The sequence below is a fragment of the Medicago sativa genome, chromosome 4 (genome assembly GCF_051527215.1).
Source record: "Medicago sativa cultivar Bolivia chromosome 4, Bolivia_mono, whole genome shotgun sequence".
Taxonomy (NCBI): Eukaryota; Viridiplantae; Streptophyta; class Magnoliopsida; order Fabales; family Fabaceae; genus Medicago; species Medicago sativa.
The window spans coordinates 81,425,064-81,443,534 of NC_140752.1; the positions used below are offsets into that span (position 1 = coordinate 81,425,064).

The following is an 18,471-nucleotide window of genomic DNA, read 5'->3' on the forward strand; positions in this document are numbered from 1 at the left end:
TATAAAGTGCTACAAACACATCCAAAATATATTATACACCCTCCGGTCACAAATATAAGCAAAAATTCACTTTTTAGTTTCATTCAATAAATGATGTATGTGCACTATTAAATAGTCCACATACATCATTTATTGAATGAACCTGGAATGTGAATTTTTGCTTATATTTGTGACCGGAGGGTGTATAAATTTTGTATTGAAAATATAAATCCTTAAACTTTTACATCATTTAATATACAAGTTCCAAGAAAAAAAATTATATCTTTAATTAATTTGTGCCTTAAGGGCACAAGTGGTACATCTTAAATATCTTGTAATTTCTCAGCTCAATGACAGAACATAGTGAGGTCTTAGAAGAACTTTATATACAGCACCTCAACATATTACGGATCACAAATAATTTTACAAGAATCAAAACCAGAACACTTGATATTTGCTACAATGATTCTATATTTAAGCCTTGATCATACGATAACGATATGTTTTGTAAAATTCCTCTATAGAATGTTGCCTTGCCTCTCGCCAACATAAAACCAAAGACATATGTATAGTTAAGGTCAAGTGCCCGAAGACATATGTCCTCGAAATGCTTCATAGCTCAGACATGAAAATATAAAGTGCTACAAACACATCCAAAATATATTATACACCCTCCGGTCACAAATATAAGCAAAAATAAATAATTTTACAAGAATCAAAACCAGAACACTTGATATTTGCTACAATGATTCTATATTTAAGCCTTGATCATACGATAACGATATGTTTTGTAAAATTCCTCTATAGAATGTTGCCTTGCCTCTCGCCAACATAAAACCAAATTTTTTTTTTTTTAGCAAAACCAACATAAAACCAATGACACTTATAACATTGATGACATTTATATTCTTTTCTAATGAGCATTTTCAATCATTTCAACCGTAGACTTTTTGGAAGACTAATTTAATGTAGACTTGATCATCCTACATATCATTAAATCTCACAAAGCAAAGGAACCAAAAATTACGTATAAGCAAAGTTACCATTTACAACCACAAGAAAACAATAAAAATGTGCAAAACATTAAATATACGACAACTTTAGATATTCAATTTGTCATGGGTGAGATAAAAAAAAAGGGAAATGTTAACCGGTGCCCCCGGAGCACTGGTTAAGGAAGCAAATATAGTAATCTGGCATTGGAACTTGTGCTGTCAACCACTCAAAAGTCTAAAAAGTGGTATTTTTAACTTAAAACTTTCTTTTTTTGGTGTCCTTAACCAGTGCCTCGGGGACACCGGTTAACATGACCCAAAAAAAAAAAAAAAAACCAAGATGACAAATGTACAAATAAGAAAGTCCTTAATGAGATTCTTCAACCGGGATAAAATCATAAACAACAAATCTAATGATTAAAGATTAACCTATAAGGCTATAACCATTATTGTCAAAAAAACAACAACAACAAATCTAATGATTAAATCTAGGTTAGTGTTAACTTGTGCCCTTAGGGCACATGTTAAGAAATCCAAAAAAAGAAATATTCCCTTAAACTTTGTGCATTCAATTCATTAAAACATTAAAGATTAAATTTAATACACGCATTCCGATACATTGTTTCTATATTTGGCTTCTAAACTTGTGCCTTAAGGGCACAAGTTAACATTTCCCTTAAATCTAAAGTTTTTTTTTTTTTACAATTTAGATTTATACTCCATCCGTTTCAAAATGAGTGTCGCTTTAGCCAAAAAAATGTGTTTCAAAATGAGTGTCGCTTTCAGTTTCCAATGCAATAATAACTTTTTCTTTTCAATTGTACCCTCCAATTAATACTCAGCACACTACTTCCAAAGTATTGCTTTTAAAACTAACCAATAGTTAATAAAGATAATTTGGTAAAATAACCATTCTTCTTCTCTTAATCATTGCATTTCTTAATATGTGTGTAAACACCTAAAACGACACTCATTTTGAAACGGAGGGAGTATTATTTAGAAAAAAACAACAACAGAATATTTACTCTCTATTTTAATGCAAAAAAAAAAATATATTCATTCTCTATTTGTCTAGGTCTTAAAATTTTGTTATAGGTTCTCTCTACTTTAATTTTCAAAGTGTGTCACTGTATCATCAAATTTGGATATTGTTTGTCACATTAAATAATCAAATTTCTATTTTAAGACAATGTTAGTAACTGTTTTTCAAATTTATATGGGAATTAAAAAAAGGGAAATGCTAAACGGTGCCCATGGGGCACTGGTTAAGGATATGAAAAAGAAAACTATATAATGGTTAATGCATTGAAATTGTGTAATTAATTAATAATAAAGTCAAAAACAGTTTCTTTTTATGGTAATAATTCCCTTTTATAGTATGCTTAACCAGTGCCCCGGGGGCACCGGTTAGCAGGACCCTTATAAAAATAAGTGTGTCCGGTCAAAACAAAAATAAAAACAAATAAATGTTGATAAAAAAGGAAATAAATAAAAATCAGGTGGGTGTTATTTTATTATGGAGAAAATTTAGCTACAATTAAAATTGGATCGTAACTCCTAATTAGCTCTCCTCCTCTCTTTTTCGTAAGCCGTCGGCCGAAACCCTAATTTCCTCTCCTTGAGGGGTGGTTTAGAGTCAATTTTTGACCCCAAATCACCCCTCTCAATTGTTTTTCTCCTTCCCTTCTATTTAAATAAGTGATTTTCACATCAAATTAGGTTTTTCTTTTGTGATTTTGTCGTCTTCGTGCGACGCTGTTTTGTTTGTCATCTTTGTGCGATGTTGTTTGTCTTTTCCCTTGTTCAGGTGTTTGTTCGATTCAGATTGTCAGATCATCTTCGATCCAGTGCAGATCCAACCAATGACTTTGACGTCATCAACGTTGCAATTCCGGAGGCATGACTATTTTGGTGAGTTTGTTCACAGATTCGTCCTTTTCGTTTTTAGCGAATTTATATTGCATCGATATACTATATCAATTTGAATGAATGAATGTCGTTTGTATGGTTATTAATGAAAAATATATCTTTTTTGGATATAACAAACTCTAAAAAAATCGATTTAAGAAAATCATCGTAAATTTAGTTAAAAACCATATGAAAAGCACCAAAGCAATTTTACCTAAGTTTTTTTACTTTTTTATTAGGGAAATGTTAACGAGTGCCCTCGGGGCACTCTTTAAGACCTTTAAAAGGTACTCCCTCCGTCCCGCAATAGATGACACATTTGAAAATGTGTAATTTTGATCTACATTACTTTAACCATATTTTTCTACTAATATACAAAGATAAATAATATCATATAAGATGTCGTTAGATTTGTCTCGATAAATATCTTCAAAATATCAAATTTTCATAATTTTTTCTGATATATTATTCAAAATATTTAAGATCAAAATTATGCATTGGCATGCGTAACAAGGTCAACTGTGTCAAGTATTATGGGACGGAGGGAGTAACTTTTATTGAAAATCAATGTAATAATTGCATTGAAAATTGAATTTTTTTCTCTTTTTTTATAGAATAATTTTTTCTTTTGAAATGCTTAAAGAGTGCCTCGAAAACACTCATTAACAAAACCTTTTTCATTATTATTATGGGTTGAGTGAAAAAACATGGAGAAGAATTGGTCTTAAATCAAGTGTGTAACTCCTCTTTCGTATTACGTTCACATTTTTTATTTTACTAAACTATCCTCACGTCGAAACGGTGCCGTCCAAGCTTTTTACTATCATTTACGCGCCGTGTTTGATGCGTACAAACGTTTTATTCCCCGCAACACATTATGCCACGTCATCATGAATACGTGTCAATAGGGCCGAATCGGGTCGGGTGATATTCTAAACCATTTTCAATCACAAGCCCAAAAACGAAGAGAACTTCAAATTTTTTTTTTTTGCCCCTATCAAAAAAAAATGATATATCTGCCCCTAGTTGAAATTATTGTTGTAAATGCCCTTGTTCTTCATTTGAAATGGCGAGCATCACATTTTTTCAACCCTCCTCTGCAAGCTTGCAGGCTTTCTCAGTGTGTTCCTAATTTCATTTGGCGAGCATGAATATTTAAGGTATTTTTCTTGTTCTTTCTTTCAAATGGCGAGCATGGTAAATTTTTTTTTTCCATGTTCCACATATGAAATGGCGAGCATGCCATTGTTGGTTTTTTTTCAATTTTTTTATGCTTGCCCTTTGATATGGCGAGCAAACAAAGGCCATTTTTAAAAAAAAAAATGCGAACATGGAATTCTAAGCTTCCATATATAGTTCCTGATCAAAAGGAGAGTAACGATGTTAGCGGATAATTATTAGCTTTTGAAGTAAAATAGTTTATTCGGACTATTTTTTTTATTTGAATAAGAAAGGTCAAACAAGCTTGTTACTATGTATCATATCCTCAAGAGCATACATCAAATTTTAATCTAACATGAAATTTCGTAAACCAGTATAATGCTCCTCACCTTTGATGGCCTTCGTTTGCTCGCCATTTCAAAGGGCAAGCATAAAAAAAATTGAAAAAAAAACCAACAATGGCATGCTCGCCATTTCATATGTGGAACATGGAAAAAAAATTTTTTACCATGCTCGCCATTTGAAAGAAAGAACAAGAAAAATACCTTAAATATTCATGCTCGCCAAATGAAATTAGGAATACACAGAGTTGTTCTGAGAAAGCCTGCAAGCTTGCAAAGGAGGGTTGAAAAAATGTGATGCTCGCCATTTCAAATGAAGAACAAGGGCATTTACAACAATAATTTTCAACTAGGGGCAGATATATCATTTTTTTTGTGATAGGGGCAGAAAAAAAAAATTCGAGAACTTCCAGCATCACCACCTCTCGATCAACGGTACAAAGAAATACACGTGGAACGAAATCAAGATCTTAACCGTTCATGCCAGATCTCTCGGTCAGTTTCACGGGTAAGTCCACAACCGTTGGATGGAACAATTAGAACAAATCAAAGGCAATTTAAACTACCCGAAACATCCTCGGTCAGATCTCATCGCCTTTAAGAAGTGGCTCAAGCCCCTTCTCTTTCTCGCTCATATTAAGGTAATCGAAATTCCAAACTCTCGTTGTTTCTCTCTCTAGATCCAGAAAATCGTCTCTTCATCAGAGCCGCGTGAAGTTTCCAATCGGCGCGTGGATACCTTACCTGCGCGTGATCGTACGTGTTCATTCAATTCATGTTCTGTACGACCCACATTGGGAATTTCATGCCGGAGATGTGCCGGAGTCTCACCGGACGGCTTTGATTTCGTGGTTTATATGGCATCCGCCGTATTAGCCAACCGTAACGAACCAAATTGGCCGCAGCACAGAGGCGGTGGAGCCGGATTCATGGGTAAAGTACCTTACACTAACACTAACACTAACCCTAACCCTAAATTCAAGAGGAATCAATCTCCTTCAGATGACGCTTCTTCAATCAACCGGCGTTCCAACGATGTAGTCACAAATCATTCACAATACGTGACTTTCAATGTCTCTTCGTACTCAAAATCAGAGCTCAACGAGCTTAGAAACCGTTTCGTAACGGAGCTTGAACAAATTCGACAGCTCCAGACACGAATTGAATCAGGGGAATTAAAATCCAGGTCAAGCCACAACGGCGGTGGTTCCCCTAAGAAATCGGCGAACAAGAAGTTTTCCGGCAATAAACGACCTTTTCCGGCGGATAAGAGATCAAAGTCAGAGGTTGGAAGCGCGATGAAGGCTTGTGGTCAGATTTTGCAAAAGCTGATGAAAACCAAAATAGCTTGGATTTTTAGCCATCCGGTCGACCCGGTTGCTTTGAATCTTCATGATTACTTTGATATAATTAAGCATCCTATGGATCTGGGTACTGTTAAGTCAAAACTTGCTAAGAATGCTTACGCTATGCCGGTGGATTTTGCTGATGATGTGAGGTTAACGTTCAAAAATGCATTGACATACAATACTGATAGAATTCTGGCAAGTGCACCAAATACTATCGAAGTAGTAAAAATATCGATCCCACGAGGACTGTTTTTAACTTCAATAATTCAATTGCGTTATAAAAATAGGATGTATAAAGGTTTATTTTAGTTTGCCACTAGGCAGTAGATTTGGTTTGATTTTAAGAAATCAAATAAAAGAAATAGGTTTGATTAAGAAAATATGGAGAGAGATGAGATCAGGTCTTTGTTGATTTTAAGAAATCAAATAAAAGAAATAGGTTTGATTAAGAAAATATGGAGAGAGATGAGATCAGGTCTTTGAATCCTCTATGTTTCCCCTAATTGGTTACTGCACCTATTATTACTAATGATTCTCTAGTTTCACGATAGTTAACAAATTAGCCCTAATCAATCCCTTGAGTTAGGACCCTCTTTTTAAACTACAGCCCCTAATTCCTTAGGTGGTCTAATAATCATCAAAGGTTTAAGCACGTTAACCTAATATCACTAATAAACGATTATCCATTCCTAGACTAACCATGTTTATTAGAACAATTCAATTAGGTCTAAGTCGAAAGCTATGGTCAGTAGTCATTCGTTCTCACAAAATCATGTTTATATTTGATCAGGATATAAAAAGCATTAAGAACAATTGAATTGAATGAAAACTAGAATATCATTAATAAGTAATAGAGTTTCACAGCAACATGTATCAATTAGGGTTACATAGATTCATCTCTGACCTAATCTCTGAGAGATTTAGCTACTCATAATCGAGTTTACAAATAGCATAATCAATGAAATAATTAAAACATACATGAATTGGTAAAAGGATGAAGAAATCGCCCTTCTAGCCGTCTCTGATGTCTCAAAATCGCACTTTGCTCTCCAAAATCGTAACCCTTGTTCTCACCAAAGAGTGCAGTATTTATAGGCAAATAACAAACTGCCAGCACAAAATCGCGCCGCGCCACTTTTTAGCCGCGCCACGATTTTGCCTTTACAGAACATAGTGAATTTTTCAACCAAAATCGCGGCAAGGCTGTAAATTGGATCAGCGCGATTCTTCTTGGCAGCACACCAGTTTTTCATCATTTTGCACTCCAAAACAGCTTAAATTGCATCAGAACTCTATCAAAATGTCACAATAAGTCCCTAATATTACGTAATGACAGGATGTCATCACAACCCCAAACTTAAACCATTCCTTGTCCTCAAGGAATTTGCTTGCAACAGTGACAAACGACAGTAAAATAACAGTTACCTGACAAAACGATAGTACCCAAAAGTTCATTCTCCTTCTAGCTAAAGATGAGCTAGTTTGACATGTTCGCATCCACCAATTCACAACTCCACGCATCAAATTGAAATAGGGTTCTACCAGTCGACATGCAGGTCTACATATTACCATACGCTTGAAAAGTTTCTAAACATCAATCAAAGTCAATATCATTACACACTTTTGAGGTCTTTAGGGTTATAACGGGGCTTAGGTGAAAGGTGGGATATATTTGGATAAGTAGGCTACACAAAATTTGAGTTAGGCATTCCTACGGAAGTTAAAGCACAAAATTCAATCCTTCAATCATTCACCTTGTGGAAATACAATCAATGCAAAGGTACTAGAGAACATTTTTAACATTTAGGGACAATCGAGTTTGAAGTTACTCGGATTTTAAATGTTTTGTCCCTTTTTCATCATTCAAATTTTTTTTTTCCATACACCATTTTTGTGTATATTTTGCATGACAATTTTTCTTTTTCTTTCATTTTTTTGTTCTCTAATTCTCTAGTACCCCCACCCCAAACTTAGTTGGTTGCAAATTCCAATAGCAACCCCAAACTTAATCTTTAGCAACATACTACAATGCCTTAACTCAGAAAATACATTAAGGGACAAATCCTAAAAGTCTCTAGGCTTGTAATGTAGTTTGTCACCGAACAAAAAGTTCTAATCCTACCGGCTCACAATTGGTTAAGAAAGGATAAATTTAACAAATTAAAACAGGGTAGGCTTCAAAAAGGCTCACAGGACCAAGCACTTTTGCCTCAGTGTGTAATTGACAAAGACCAATCAATAATAGAGAAACAATGCAAGTTCTAGAAATGTAGTTGCATGGAAAACTAATCTAAATATAAGTAAATTGAAAAACAAATTTGGCAATGAACCTTATGGCTGAGATTTCTGGGAGTATGTGACTACCTAGCAACGCCGTACACTTCGCCTTTGAATCAAGTCACCCCTCCTTTAGAACTTTTGGAATACCGTTTCATCAAACAACTGTTACTAAACTGGAATAAGTCACATGAAACAAAACAAATTCATTAATAATAAACAAGTGCAGGAGCAATTACAATAGGGAAATAAGTTCAATGGACTACGACATTAAAAAGAAAATAAAGAAAATAAATTGAAAACAAAATAAATGTAGTGGGTTGCCTCCCACCCAGCGCTTCTTTATCGTCACTAGCTTGACTGCTAAGGATTCTCAGAGGTCATTCAGAATGAGTGCCACCCTTCCTTTTGGTAGGTCGCCACCTAGGTATGGTTTAACTCTTTGTCCATTTACTTTGAAACTTCGATCTCCTTCAGGTGTCACTAGTTCAACAGCTCCATATGGTGACACACTTTTGACCAAGAATGGTCCAGACCATTTTGACTTGAGCTTCCCAGGAAACAGCTTCAACCTGGAATTATACAACAAAACTAGTTGTCCACAGTTAATATCCCTAGACACTAAGTTTTTGTCGTGATACCTTTTTGTCCTGGCTTTATAGATGAGCGCATTTTCATACGCTCTAAGCCTCATCTCCTCAAGTTCATTAAGTTTCAAAATTCTTTTCTTACCAGCGGCTATTTGATCAAAATTTAAGGCCTTAATGGCCCAATAAGCTTTATGTTCTAGCTCGACTTGAAGATGACATGCCTTCCCATAGACTAACTGATAGGGTGAGAACCCAAGATGGGTCTTAAAGGCTGTCCTATATGCCCACAGTGCGTCATCTAATTTCCTAGACCAATCTTTCCTATTTGACGCAACTGTCTTCTCCAGAATCTGTTTCAGCTGTCGGTTTGAAACCTCTGCTTGACCACTAGTTTGTGGGTGATAGGGAGTTGCAACTTTGTGCTTAATGTTATACTTTTTGAGCACATTTTCAAGAAAATTATTGCAAAAATGCTTCCCCCCATCACTGATCAATACTCTAGGGGTTCCAAACCTAGTGAAAATATTCTTTTGAAGGAAGTTGACAACCGTTTTGGCATCATTAGCAACACATGGTATCGCTTCAACCCACTTTGTGACATAATCAACACAGACTAGAATATGGAGATAAGAGTAAGAGGAAGGGAATGGTCCCATAAAATCAATACCCCAACAATCAAATGGTTCAACTTCAATGATTCCTTTTAGGGGCATTTCATTCCTCTTTGATATGTTACCTGTCCTTTGGCATTTGTCACATCTTGTGACAAAGTCGTGGCAATCTTTGAAAAGGGTGGGCCACCAGAATCCACTTTGCAAAATTTTTGCAGCTGTTCTTTCTCCACTGTGGTGGCCTCCATAAGCTGAGCTATGGCAGTGCCACATGATACTATGTGCTTCCTCACCTGCAACACAACGTCTAATCAAACCGTCAGTACCTACCTTAAACAGATACGGGTCATCCCACAAGTAGTGGTTTGCATCTTTGAAGAACTTTTTCCTCTGAGGGTAGGTCAGATCATCAGGAACTATGTTGCCGGCCTTAAAGTTTGCCATGTCAGCAAACCAAGGTCTTTCTCCAATAGCAAACAGCTGTTCATCGGGGAACTCGGCCTTGATGGCCTTCTCCTTCTTTGTTACCTCATCATTCTCCAGCCTTGAGAGGTGGTCAGCTACCACGTTCTCGACTCCCTTCTTGTCACGAATTTCAAGATCAAATTCTTGCAATAATAGGATCCACCTCAACATTCGAGGCTTTGAATCCCCTTTAGTTAAGAGATATTTGAGAGCTGCATGATCTGTAAAAACAATGACTTTGGAGCCTATTAGATAAGAACGAAATTTTTCCAATGCAAAGATTACCGCAAGCAATTCCTTTTCAGTTGTGGAATAGTTAACTTGATTTTCATTTAAAACCTTGCTTGCATAGTAAATTGCATGAAAAAATTTGTTCTTGCGTTGGCCTAGGACTGCACCAACAGCATAATCACTTGCATCACACATAAGTTCAAAAGGTAAATCCCAATCGGGTGCAATGATTATTGGTGCAGTTACCAACTTGTTTTTAATCAAAGAAAAAGCATTTAGACATTCAGAATCAAAATTAAACTCGTTTTCTTTGACCAAGAGGTTACAGAGGGGTTTGGAAATTTTAGAAAAGTCTTTTATGAACCGCCGATAGAAACCGGCATGCCCCAAGAAACTCCTCACTCCTTTAACGTTGACGGGTGGAGGAAGTTTCTCTATAACCTCTATCTTGGCTTGGTCCACCTCAATGCCTTTAGCACTTATTTTATGTCCCAAAACTATACCTTCAGTTACCATAAAATGACATTTTTCCCAATTCAAAACAAGGTTAGTTTCGGTGCATCTTTTAAGTACAACATTTAAATGGAACAAGCATTGATCAAAAGACTTACCAAAAACAGAAAAGTCATCCATAAATACCTCAATGTTCTTCTCTATCATATCAGAGAAGATGGAAAGCATGCACCTTTGAAAGGTTGCCGGCGCATTACACAACCCAAAGGGCATCCTTCGATAAGCAAACACTCCAAATGGACAAGTGAAGGCAGTCTTTTCTTGATCCTCCGGAGCTACTGCAATTTGATTATACCCTGAATACCCATCCAAAAAGCAATAGAAGGCTTGGCCAGCCAATCTCTCAATCATTTGATCCATGAATGGTAATGGAAAGTGGTCCTTTCTTGTTGCGGTATTCAACCTCCGGTAATCTATACACATTCTCCAACCAGTGACGGTGCGGGTAGGTATCAATTCATTTTTTTCATTTGCTACCACCGTCATTCCTCCTTTCTTGGGTACCACATGAACTGGACTTACCCATGAGCTATCTGAGATAGGGTAGATCATACCTGCATCTAGTAACTTCAGCACCTCTTTCTTTACCACTTCCTTCATTGTTGGGTTAAGTCTCCTTTGAGGTTGAACCACCGGTTTATATTCAGCCTCCATATGTATTTTATGCATGCAATAAGCTGGACTAATACCCTTCAAATCAGAAATGTTCCACCCCAAAGCTCCTTGATTGTCTCTTAACACCCTCATTAATTTTTCGTCTTCCAAAGGTGTCAAGGTATTGCTGATAATTACTGGTTTAGAGGCATCCTTAGTGAGAAAAACATATTTCAAGTGAGAAGGGAGTTCTTTTAATTCTGGTTTTTTCTCTCCTTCTCCACTCAAAATAGGAGTATCCATAGAGTGCTTACCCATTAATTCTTCTATTTTTACCGGACCCAACTCTTGCTTGCTTGCTGCTAGTTGCTTCACACAATCACTTACTTCAAGATCTTCATCATCTTCCCCTTTTTCTATAGAATTCACAATTGCACGTTCAAGGGGGTGTGTTGGTTGATGTTCACAAGAGTCATCTTTAACTATTTCTTCAACAATGTCAATCCGGTAACACTTGGGATTTTCATCTTTGTGCTTCATGGCCTCAAATATATTAAACACTACTTGCTCCTTATGGAATCTCAACATTAGCTCTCCTTTCTCAATGTCAATCAAAGCACGGCCAGTTGCAAGGAAAGGTCTTCCTAGAATGAGTGGTATATCCTCATCTTCAGCCATATCTAAGATCACAAAATCTGCCGGAAATACCAAGTCATTAACCTTGACTAGCACATCTTCAAGTATACCGAAAGGATAAGAGATTGACCGATCAGCTAAAGTAATGGTCATTCTTGTTGGTTTTGGTTCCCCACACTTAAGCTTCTTCATCATTGAAAGAGGCATCAGGTTGATACTTGCTCCCAAGTCACATAAAGCTCTTCCAATGTCTACCGGTCCAATTGAACAAGGGATAGTAAATGCACCAGGATCCTTCAGCTTAGGTGGCAGCTTCTTTTGAAGAATAGCACTACAATTTTCAGAAAGTGCTATGTTCTCATCATCCTTAGGCTTCCTTCGTTTAGTCAACAAGTCTTTCATGAACTTAGCATATAACGGCATTTGATCAAGAGCTTCGCCGAAAGGAATGTTCACCTGAAGTTGTGAGAAAAGTTGCATGAACTTCTTGAATTGACCTTCATCCTTTTCTTTCTTCTTTGAAAGGTGAGGGTATGGAAGCTTCACATATGATGGAATAACCTGTGGTTTGTCTCCATCTTTCAAAATTTGACTCTTCGACTTCCTCAAGATTGAATCTTCATCAATTAACTTCTCACTTTTTTCTCCCTCTATTTTTTTCTTCCTTTCATTTTCAACTACACCCTCATCATTTTTTTCAACTACATCATCCTCCTCCACCTCAACTACATCATCAACCTTCTTTGGAGCTTTAGGAACTAAAGGTGTCAAAACCTTTTTGCTCCTCAATTCAATAGCATTACAAGACTCATTCTTAGGGTTATCTTTAGTGTTACATGAGAATCCGCCTTTGTTTTGTTCAGCCAACTGCTTAGCCAATTGCCCCAGTTGAGTTTCAAGCATCTTCCTAGCAGCTTCATTGTTCTTTCTTTCAGCTTCTTGACTCTTCTTCATCTCTTCAAAGTTGCCTTGAGTCATCTTCATGAAGTTCATCATAGTTTCCTCAAGAGCTGATGGCTTCCTTTGTTGTTGTTGAGGAGGAGTGAGCATCTGAGAGTTCAAAGCATTGTTATTTGAGTAGCTTAGATTTGGATGCTTATTGATGCCTGAATTGTAGTATTGATTCTGCCTTTGATAACCTCCCATGAAGTTAGCTTCTTCACTTGATCCTTCTGGAACACACTCACCGTTGGGATGTTCTTCACCACAAAAGTCACACTTGATTGCAGCTACTTGTTGTTGCTTATGAGCCAAAGTGAAGCCTTGAAACTCCTTAGTTAGAGCTTCGATTTGTTTATTCATAGCTGCTTGGTTAGCAAGGATAGCAGTTTGTTCACTCACCCCAAACACTCCTCTTTCTTTCTTTTTAGCTTGATCACGATACTCATTGCCAGCCATGTTTTCAATTAGAGCTTGAACTTCATGATCAGTTTTGCTTTTGAGACTACCTCCCGCGGAAGCATCTAAGAACATTCTAGTGTTTGGAGTCACCCCCTCAGTGAAGATTTGGAGGTATTGTTTCTCGGTGAACTCATGATTTGGGCATCTCTTAAGAAGTAAGTTAAATCGCTCCCAAGCATCATACAATGATTCACCTTCTCCTTGCTTGAAGTTAGAGATCTCCATCTTCTTTTTCCAATATTTAGACATAGGGAAATATTTCTCCAAGAACTTCAGCTCTAACTCTTCCCATGTTTGGACAGTCCCGTTTGGTATTGTTAGCAACCAATCTTTCGCTCTTCCCGTCAAAGTGAAAGGAAACAGCCTTAGCTTCTTTTGTGCTTCAGTCACGGTGGCTGGTTGCACACAAAACTCGCAGGTTTCAGCAAAGCGGCTCAAGTGTTCATGAGGACTCATAGCTTCAGTCCCATCGAATTGCTTGTCCCTCAAACCGTTGAGGACAGTTGTCTTGATGTCGAAAGCTACAGGGTTAGCTGGTTGAAAAGTGTGGGTCAGTTGACCGCGATGAGTGGCTAACCCGTAGTCTCCTAGCTTAGGTCTCGGTGGTACAACTCCTTCTCCTTCCATAGTTGCAGATTTAGGAGAAGAGATCGTTTCAGATTCAGTTGAGAGTGGCTCCGGTATTTGTTCTCGAACACCCGGTGGAACAGACTGAGCTAACCTTTGCGATCGGACAGCTTTCCGAAGTGCTCTAGCAGTCCTTTCAATTTCCGGATCGTACTCTAGGTCGTCTGAGCTCTGTTTACCTCGCATAAACAGCAAAATACCTTAGTAGCACTGCACAACGCAAAGTAATCAAGTGAATATGAAAACAGAAAAATAAAAAATAAAAATTAAAAACAGAAAATTAAATTGCAAAAACCCTAAATTATAACGTAATTGCCTTGTTGAAATAATTCAACAGTCCCCGGCAACGGCGCCAAAAACTTGATAGAATTCTGGCAAGTGCACCAAATACTATCGAAGTAGTAAAAATATCGATCCCACGAGGACTGTTTTTAACTTCAATAATTCAATTGCGTTATAAAAATAGGATGTATAAAGGTTTATTTTAGTTTGCCACTAGGCAGTAGATTTGGTTTGATTTTAAGAAATCAAATAAAAGAAATAGGTTTGATTAAGAAAATATGGAGAGAGATGGGATCAGGTCTTTGAATCCTCTATGTTTCCCCTAATTGGTTACTGCACCTATTATTACTAATGATTCTCTAGTTTCACGATAGTTAACAAATTAGCCCTAATCAATCCCTTGAGTTAGGACCCTCTTTTTAAACTACAGCCCCTAATTCCTTAGGTGGTCTAATAATCATCAAAGGTTTAAGCACGTTAACCTAATATCACTAATAAACGATTATCCATTCCTAGACTAACCATGTTTATTAGAACAATTCAATTAGGTCTAAGTCGAAAGCTATGGTCAGTAGTCATTCGTTCTCACAAAATCATGTTTATATTTGATCAGGATATAAAAAGCATTAAGAACAATTGAATTGAATGAAAACTAGAATATCATTAATAAGTAATAGAGTTTCACAGCAACATGTATCAATTAGGGTTACATAGATTCATCTCTGACCTAATCTCTGAGAGATTTAGCTACTCATAATCGAGTTTACAAATAGCATAATCAATGAAATAATTAAAACATACATGAATTGGTAAAAGGATGAAGAAATCGCCCTTCTAGCCGTCTCTGATGTCTCAAAATCGCACTTTGCTCTCCAAAATCGTAACCCTTGTTCTCACCAAAGAGTGCAGTATTTATAGGCAAATAACAAACTGCCAGCACAAAATCGCGCCGCGCCACTTTTTAGCCGCGCCACGATTTTGCCTTTACAGAACATAGTGAATTTTTCAACCAAAATCGCGGCAAGGCTGTAAATTGGATCAGCGCGATTCTTCTTGGCAGCACACCAGTTTTTCATCATTTTGCACTCCAAAACAGCTTAAATTGCATCAGAACTCTATCAAAATGTCACAATAAGTCCCTAATATTACGTAATGACAGGATGTCATCAAATACCAAGGGCCATGATGTTAACACTGCGGCGACGCAGCTTCTTGAAAAATTCGAGGAGCTTTATCGACCAATACATGAGAAATTTGATGAAAAAAGTTTTGATGATGAATTACAGGCTAGCTCGTGGAACCCTGTTGAAATGGAGAGGGAAAGGAAAAGGGTCAAGAAGAAAGATAATCCAATTCCAATCCCACCACCGCTAGCAAAACGCCAAGACCCAATGCCTGAGCCTGCTAGTACTTCTAACCAGCCAAGCACTTCAAATCCCCCATTAGCGCAATCACCAGTTCGCACACCCTCCCCAACGCGAGCACTTCCAGTGAAGCCCTTGAAGCAGCCCAAGCCAAAGGCCAGGGATCCAAATAAGATGGAAATGAATGTTGAGGAAAAACATAAGTTGGGACTAGGGTTGCAGATTTTGCCGCCAGAGAAGATGGAACAAGTAGTACAGATCATAAGGAAGAGAAATGGGCATTTGGAGCAAGATGGGGATGAGATTGAGCTTGATATGGAGGCTGTTGACACGGAGACTCTCTGGGAACTCGATCGATTGGTTACCAATTGGAAAAAGATGGTGAGCAAGATTAAGCGGCAGGCGCTAATGGATAATAATAATGTGCCTTCAAACAAAGGCAATGGGGTAAAAACCTTATTGTCCATTTTTTATTCTGTTGAATGATGTTGCTGTCTAATGTAGCGTTGTTGGCAGTGTTTTATCACATTCTAATTTGTTGTGTGCATTTACAGGAATTGCCTGATAGGGAGAAGGTTGATGCAACCCCTCCTTCTGAGCGAAAGAAACAGAAGAAGATAGATGTTGTTGATGAGGATGTTGACATCGGGGATGATATGCCAGCAAACGATTTCCCACCTGTGGAGATTGAGCAAGATAAAGATATGAGTGGTACTGGTGGTTGTGTCAGTAGTAGTTCCAGTGGTTCCAGCAGCTCTGGGAGTGATTCCTCGTCGAGTGGTATAACCTCTTTCCTCTAAATGTTGTGGTTTGTACTCTGAAATCATCATGGGTACAAACCTCAATTTTGATCTTCATACAGATTCGGAGTTAGGGAGTTCTTCAGGAAGTGATTCTGAAGCTGGCAATGGTCATTTGTAGCAGGGCAGGTCTTTTGGTACTAATGGTCCCCAAAGACCAACGTCGGTTAGCGGATCAAGAAATGTTTGCTTCGATGCTATAGTGCTTGCATGTGTTGGCTAGGTATGTCAATTTGATTGATTGATACATGTACATTTTTTACTCTGCTATGGCTTAAATGTTTTGCAGATAGCATAGCCAGCCAAATTTATCATGATTGTCTTTAAATTTGTTGTAACAGGGGTTGTAGACATTGGTTGTTGGTTTCAGCGTGGGAATGGCTAATTGGATTGGGACTAAGAGCACCTGATCCATGATTTGCGTTGTGACTTTGGAGTATATAAAGGGTTTGGACAATGATCAAAAGCAGTAGTAGGACTAGAAAGTAGCAAGTAATCTGTGGTAAAAGTTTCTCTAGTAGGATAGATGCTTAAGAAAGTTTAGGAAGATAATCAATAGAAGTAGTACTTTTATGTGATTACACCCTGTACACATTTACAGTAAGTAGATAAATCACTCTCCTCAAATTTTGGAGAAAGAATTTTTGTGGATCTGCAATTCATTTGTTGTGATCGTTAATTTGATGAAGTCCACCTTCTCCATGTTGTATGTATCAGGGAGGATGACCTTATTCAAATAAGGGAAGTGGAAAAAAGAAAAATAATAGTATCTTCTTTAAAGGATCATTAACAAAACGAAAATGTGATTCGGTTAATCTAGTGTGTTTCTCTCCGAAAGAATCGTTTGACAAGATAAAATAGTGGTATATACACCCATCAAAAGCCCTTATATACGTTCGTGAAATGAGTAAAACTAAATCTTATCTCATCTAAAAATGAATGAGTGAGGTGTTATTGTTGCAAAGATTATGAATGAGTGGTATATTAGGTAAGTGAACTAGATTTTATTTAACAGGTTAGTACTACGTGAGCTAACATGATCTTAGCTTTATATTTCATTGAGGAACACTGAAGAAAATCTGTGCCGGATAAACTTAAAGACAGACTTATACTGAAAACTAACAAGGTCAAACTAAAGAAACTTAGCCTGTGTAATTTTAGTGCTTCATAGATCCCATATTTTCTTTTTGAATCATCATAATATATAAAGGCCTAGGACAAGATGTGCAAATAGGCAAGCTATTACACAAGACAGCAGCAAAGGAAACAAGGGAGAAAAAAACAGTACAGTAATGGGAAAGAGTCAAAAAACCAGCAATAACAACTAAGCTATATACAAACTCTCCCCAACACCGAACAGCAATAACAGCAGACTGCCTCATAACAGCAAACGGAGGCCAAAAAACCAGTCCCCTTGACAGATCCAAAAACTGACTTATAAGTGATTAGATATTTTCGAATGGATTAAGAAAAAATAAACAAGAGACTGACAATTTTACAAAATTATCTATTCATTTTTTATTTGTTATATAAAATACACAATTGAGATCCACCGAAAGGTGAAAAAAGATGACAATGCCCCAACAAAGTACCTTGTGCCTTGCTGGTTTTCTAGCTACCTTTTTCAAACATGATTAGAAGACAGTCTATTTATCCATTTTGATTTTAAAAATCTCTTAAAATGATCCTAGTCTTTCCTATTCTTTGTTGCGATTTAAATATTTCCATCACTATATGAGTGATTCAGAGCTCCTCCAAAGTCTGACTTTGCACTTGTACAAATTTCCAAAATAAAGCCAAAGATATTAATGCTCAATCTTTGCTAATCTGAATTTTTTTTCAACATAGTCATTCAAGAGTTACTAGTACCTTGCTTTGAATAATATTCCTTTTTAAATATTACCCGTAAACTGCTCAGCAATTTATGAGAGGTTCAGCACAAGCCTGAGACAAATTTCAGAGCACCAAAAGCTATTTGCCCTTTCTCTATGATATTCTCAAATATTCGTTCGGCATAGACAAATTCCATCATTCAAGAGTTGATTAGGGGTGGGCATGGTTCGGTTAACCTAAAAAACCGAACCGAACCGAAATTTTGAAATGGTATGGGAAAACCGAACCGAACCGTTTCAGGTATGGAGCTAACTGAACTGAACCAAAGTTATGGTTCGGTTAACCGTTTTCTTACCTATGAACCGAACCGAACCAAAACCAATATTTTGAACCGAAATGTATTTTTTTTTATCCTTTTGTGAATTTAATTGTGTTTTTTTTATCCAAAATGCAAAATATTTTTTTATTTACTTTTTTTTTAATAATATAATTTTTTTATTAATATTATTATTAC

The 18,471-nt window shown here is 36.9% G+C and overlaps 1 protein-coding gene across 1 annotated transcript; it reads left to right on the forward strand.

Annotated features, from left to right (window-relative positions):
- Positions 1-5,241: 5,241 nt before the first annotated feature.
- LOC146932582 (transcription factor GTE7-like) lies at positions 5,242-16,782 on the forward strand. Its single transcript, XM_085704292.1, has 5 exons — positions 5,242-5,928; positions 15,139-15,771; positions 15,879-16,104; positions 16,187-16,347; positions 16,466-16,782. Exons 1-4 carry the CDS (start codon positions 5,242-5,244, stop codon positions 16,243-16,245), a joined length of 1,605 nt encoding a protein of 534 aa, XP_085560418.1. The 3' UTR covers positions 16,246-16,347; positions 16,466-16,782.
- The last annotated feature ends 1,689 nt before the right edge of the window (positions 16,783-18,471 follow it).

Bases quoted from the DNA above. Each gene is read 5' to 3' on its own strand.
- LOC146932582 (XM_085704292.1), top strand. From the start codon at position 5,242: ATGGCATCCGCCGTATTAGCCAACCGTAACGAACCAAATTGGCCGCAG. The intron at 15,772-15,878 runs GTAAAAACCTTA...GTGCATTTACAG, and splicing joins CTTCAAACAAAGGCAATGGG to GAATTGCCTGATAGGGAGAA. The intron at 16,105-16,186 runs GTATAACCTCTT...ATCTTCATACAG, and splicing joins GAGTGATTCCTCGTCGAGTG to ATTCGGAGTTAGGGAGTTCT.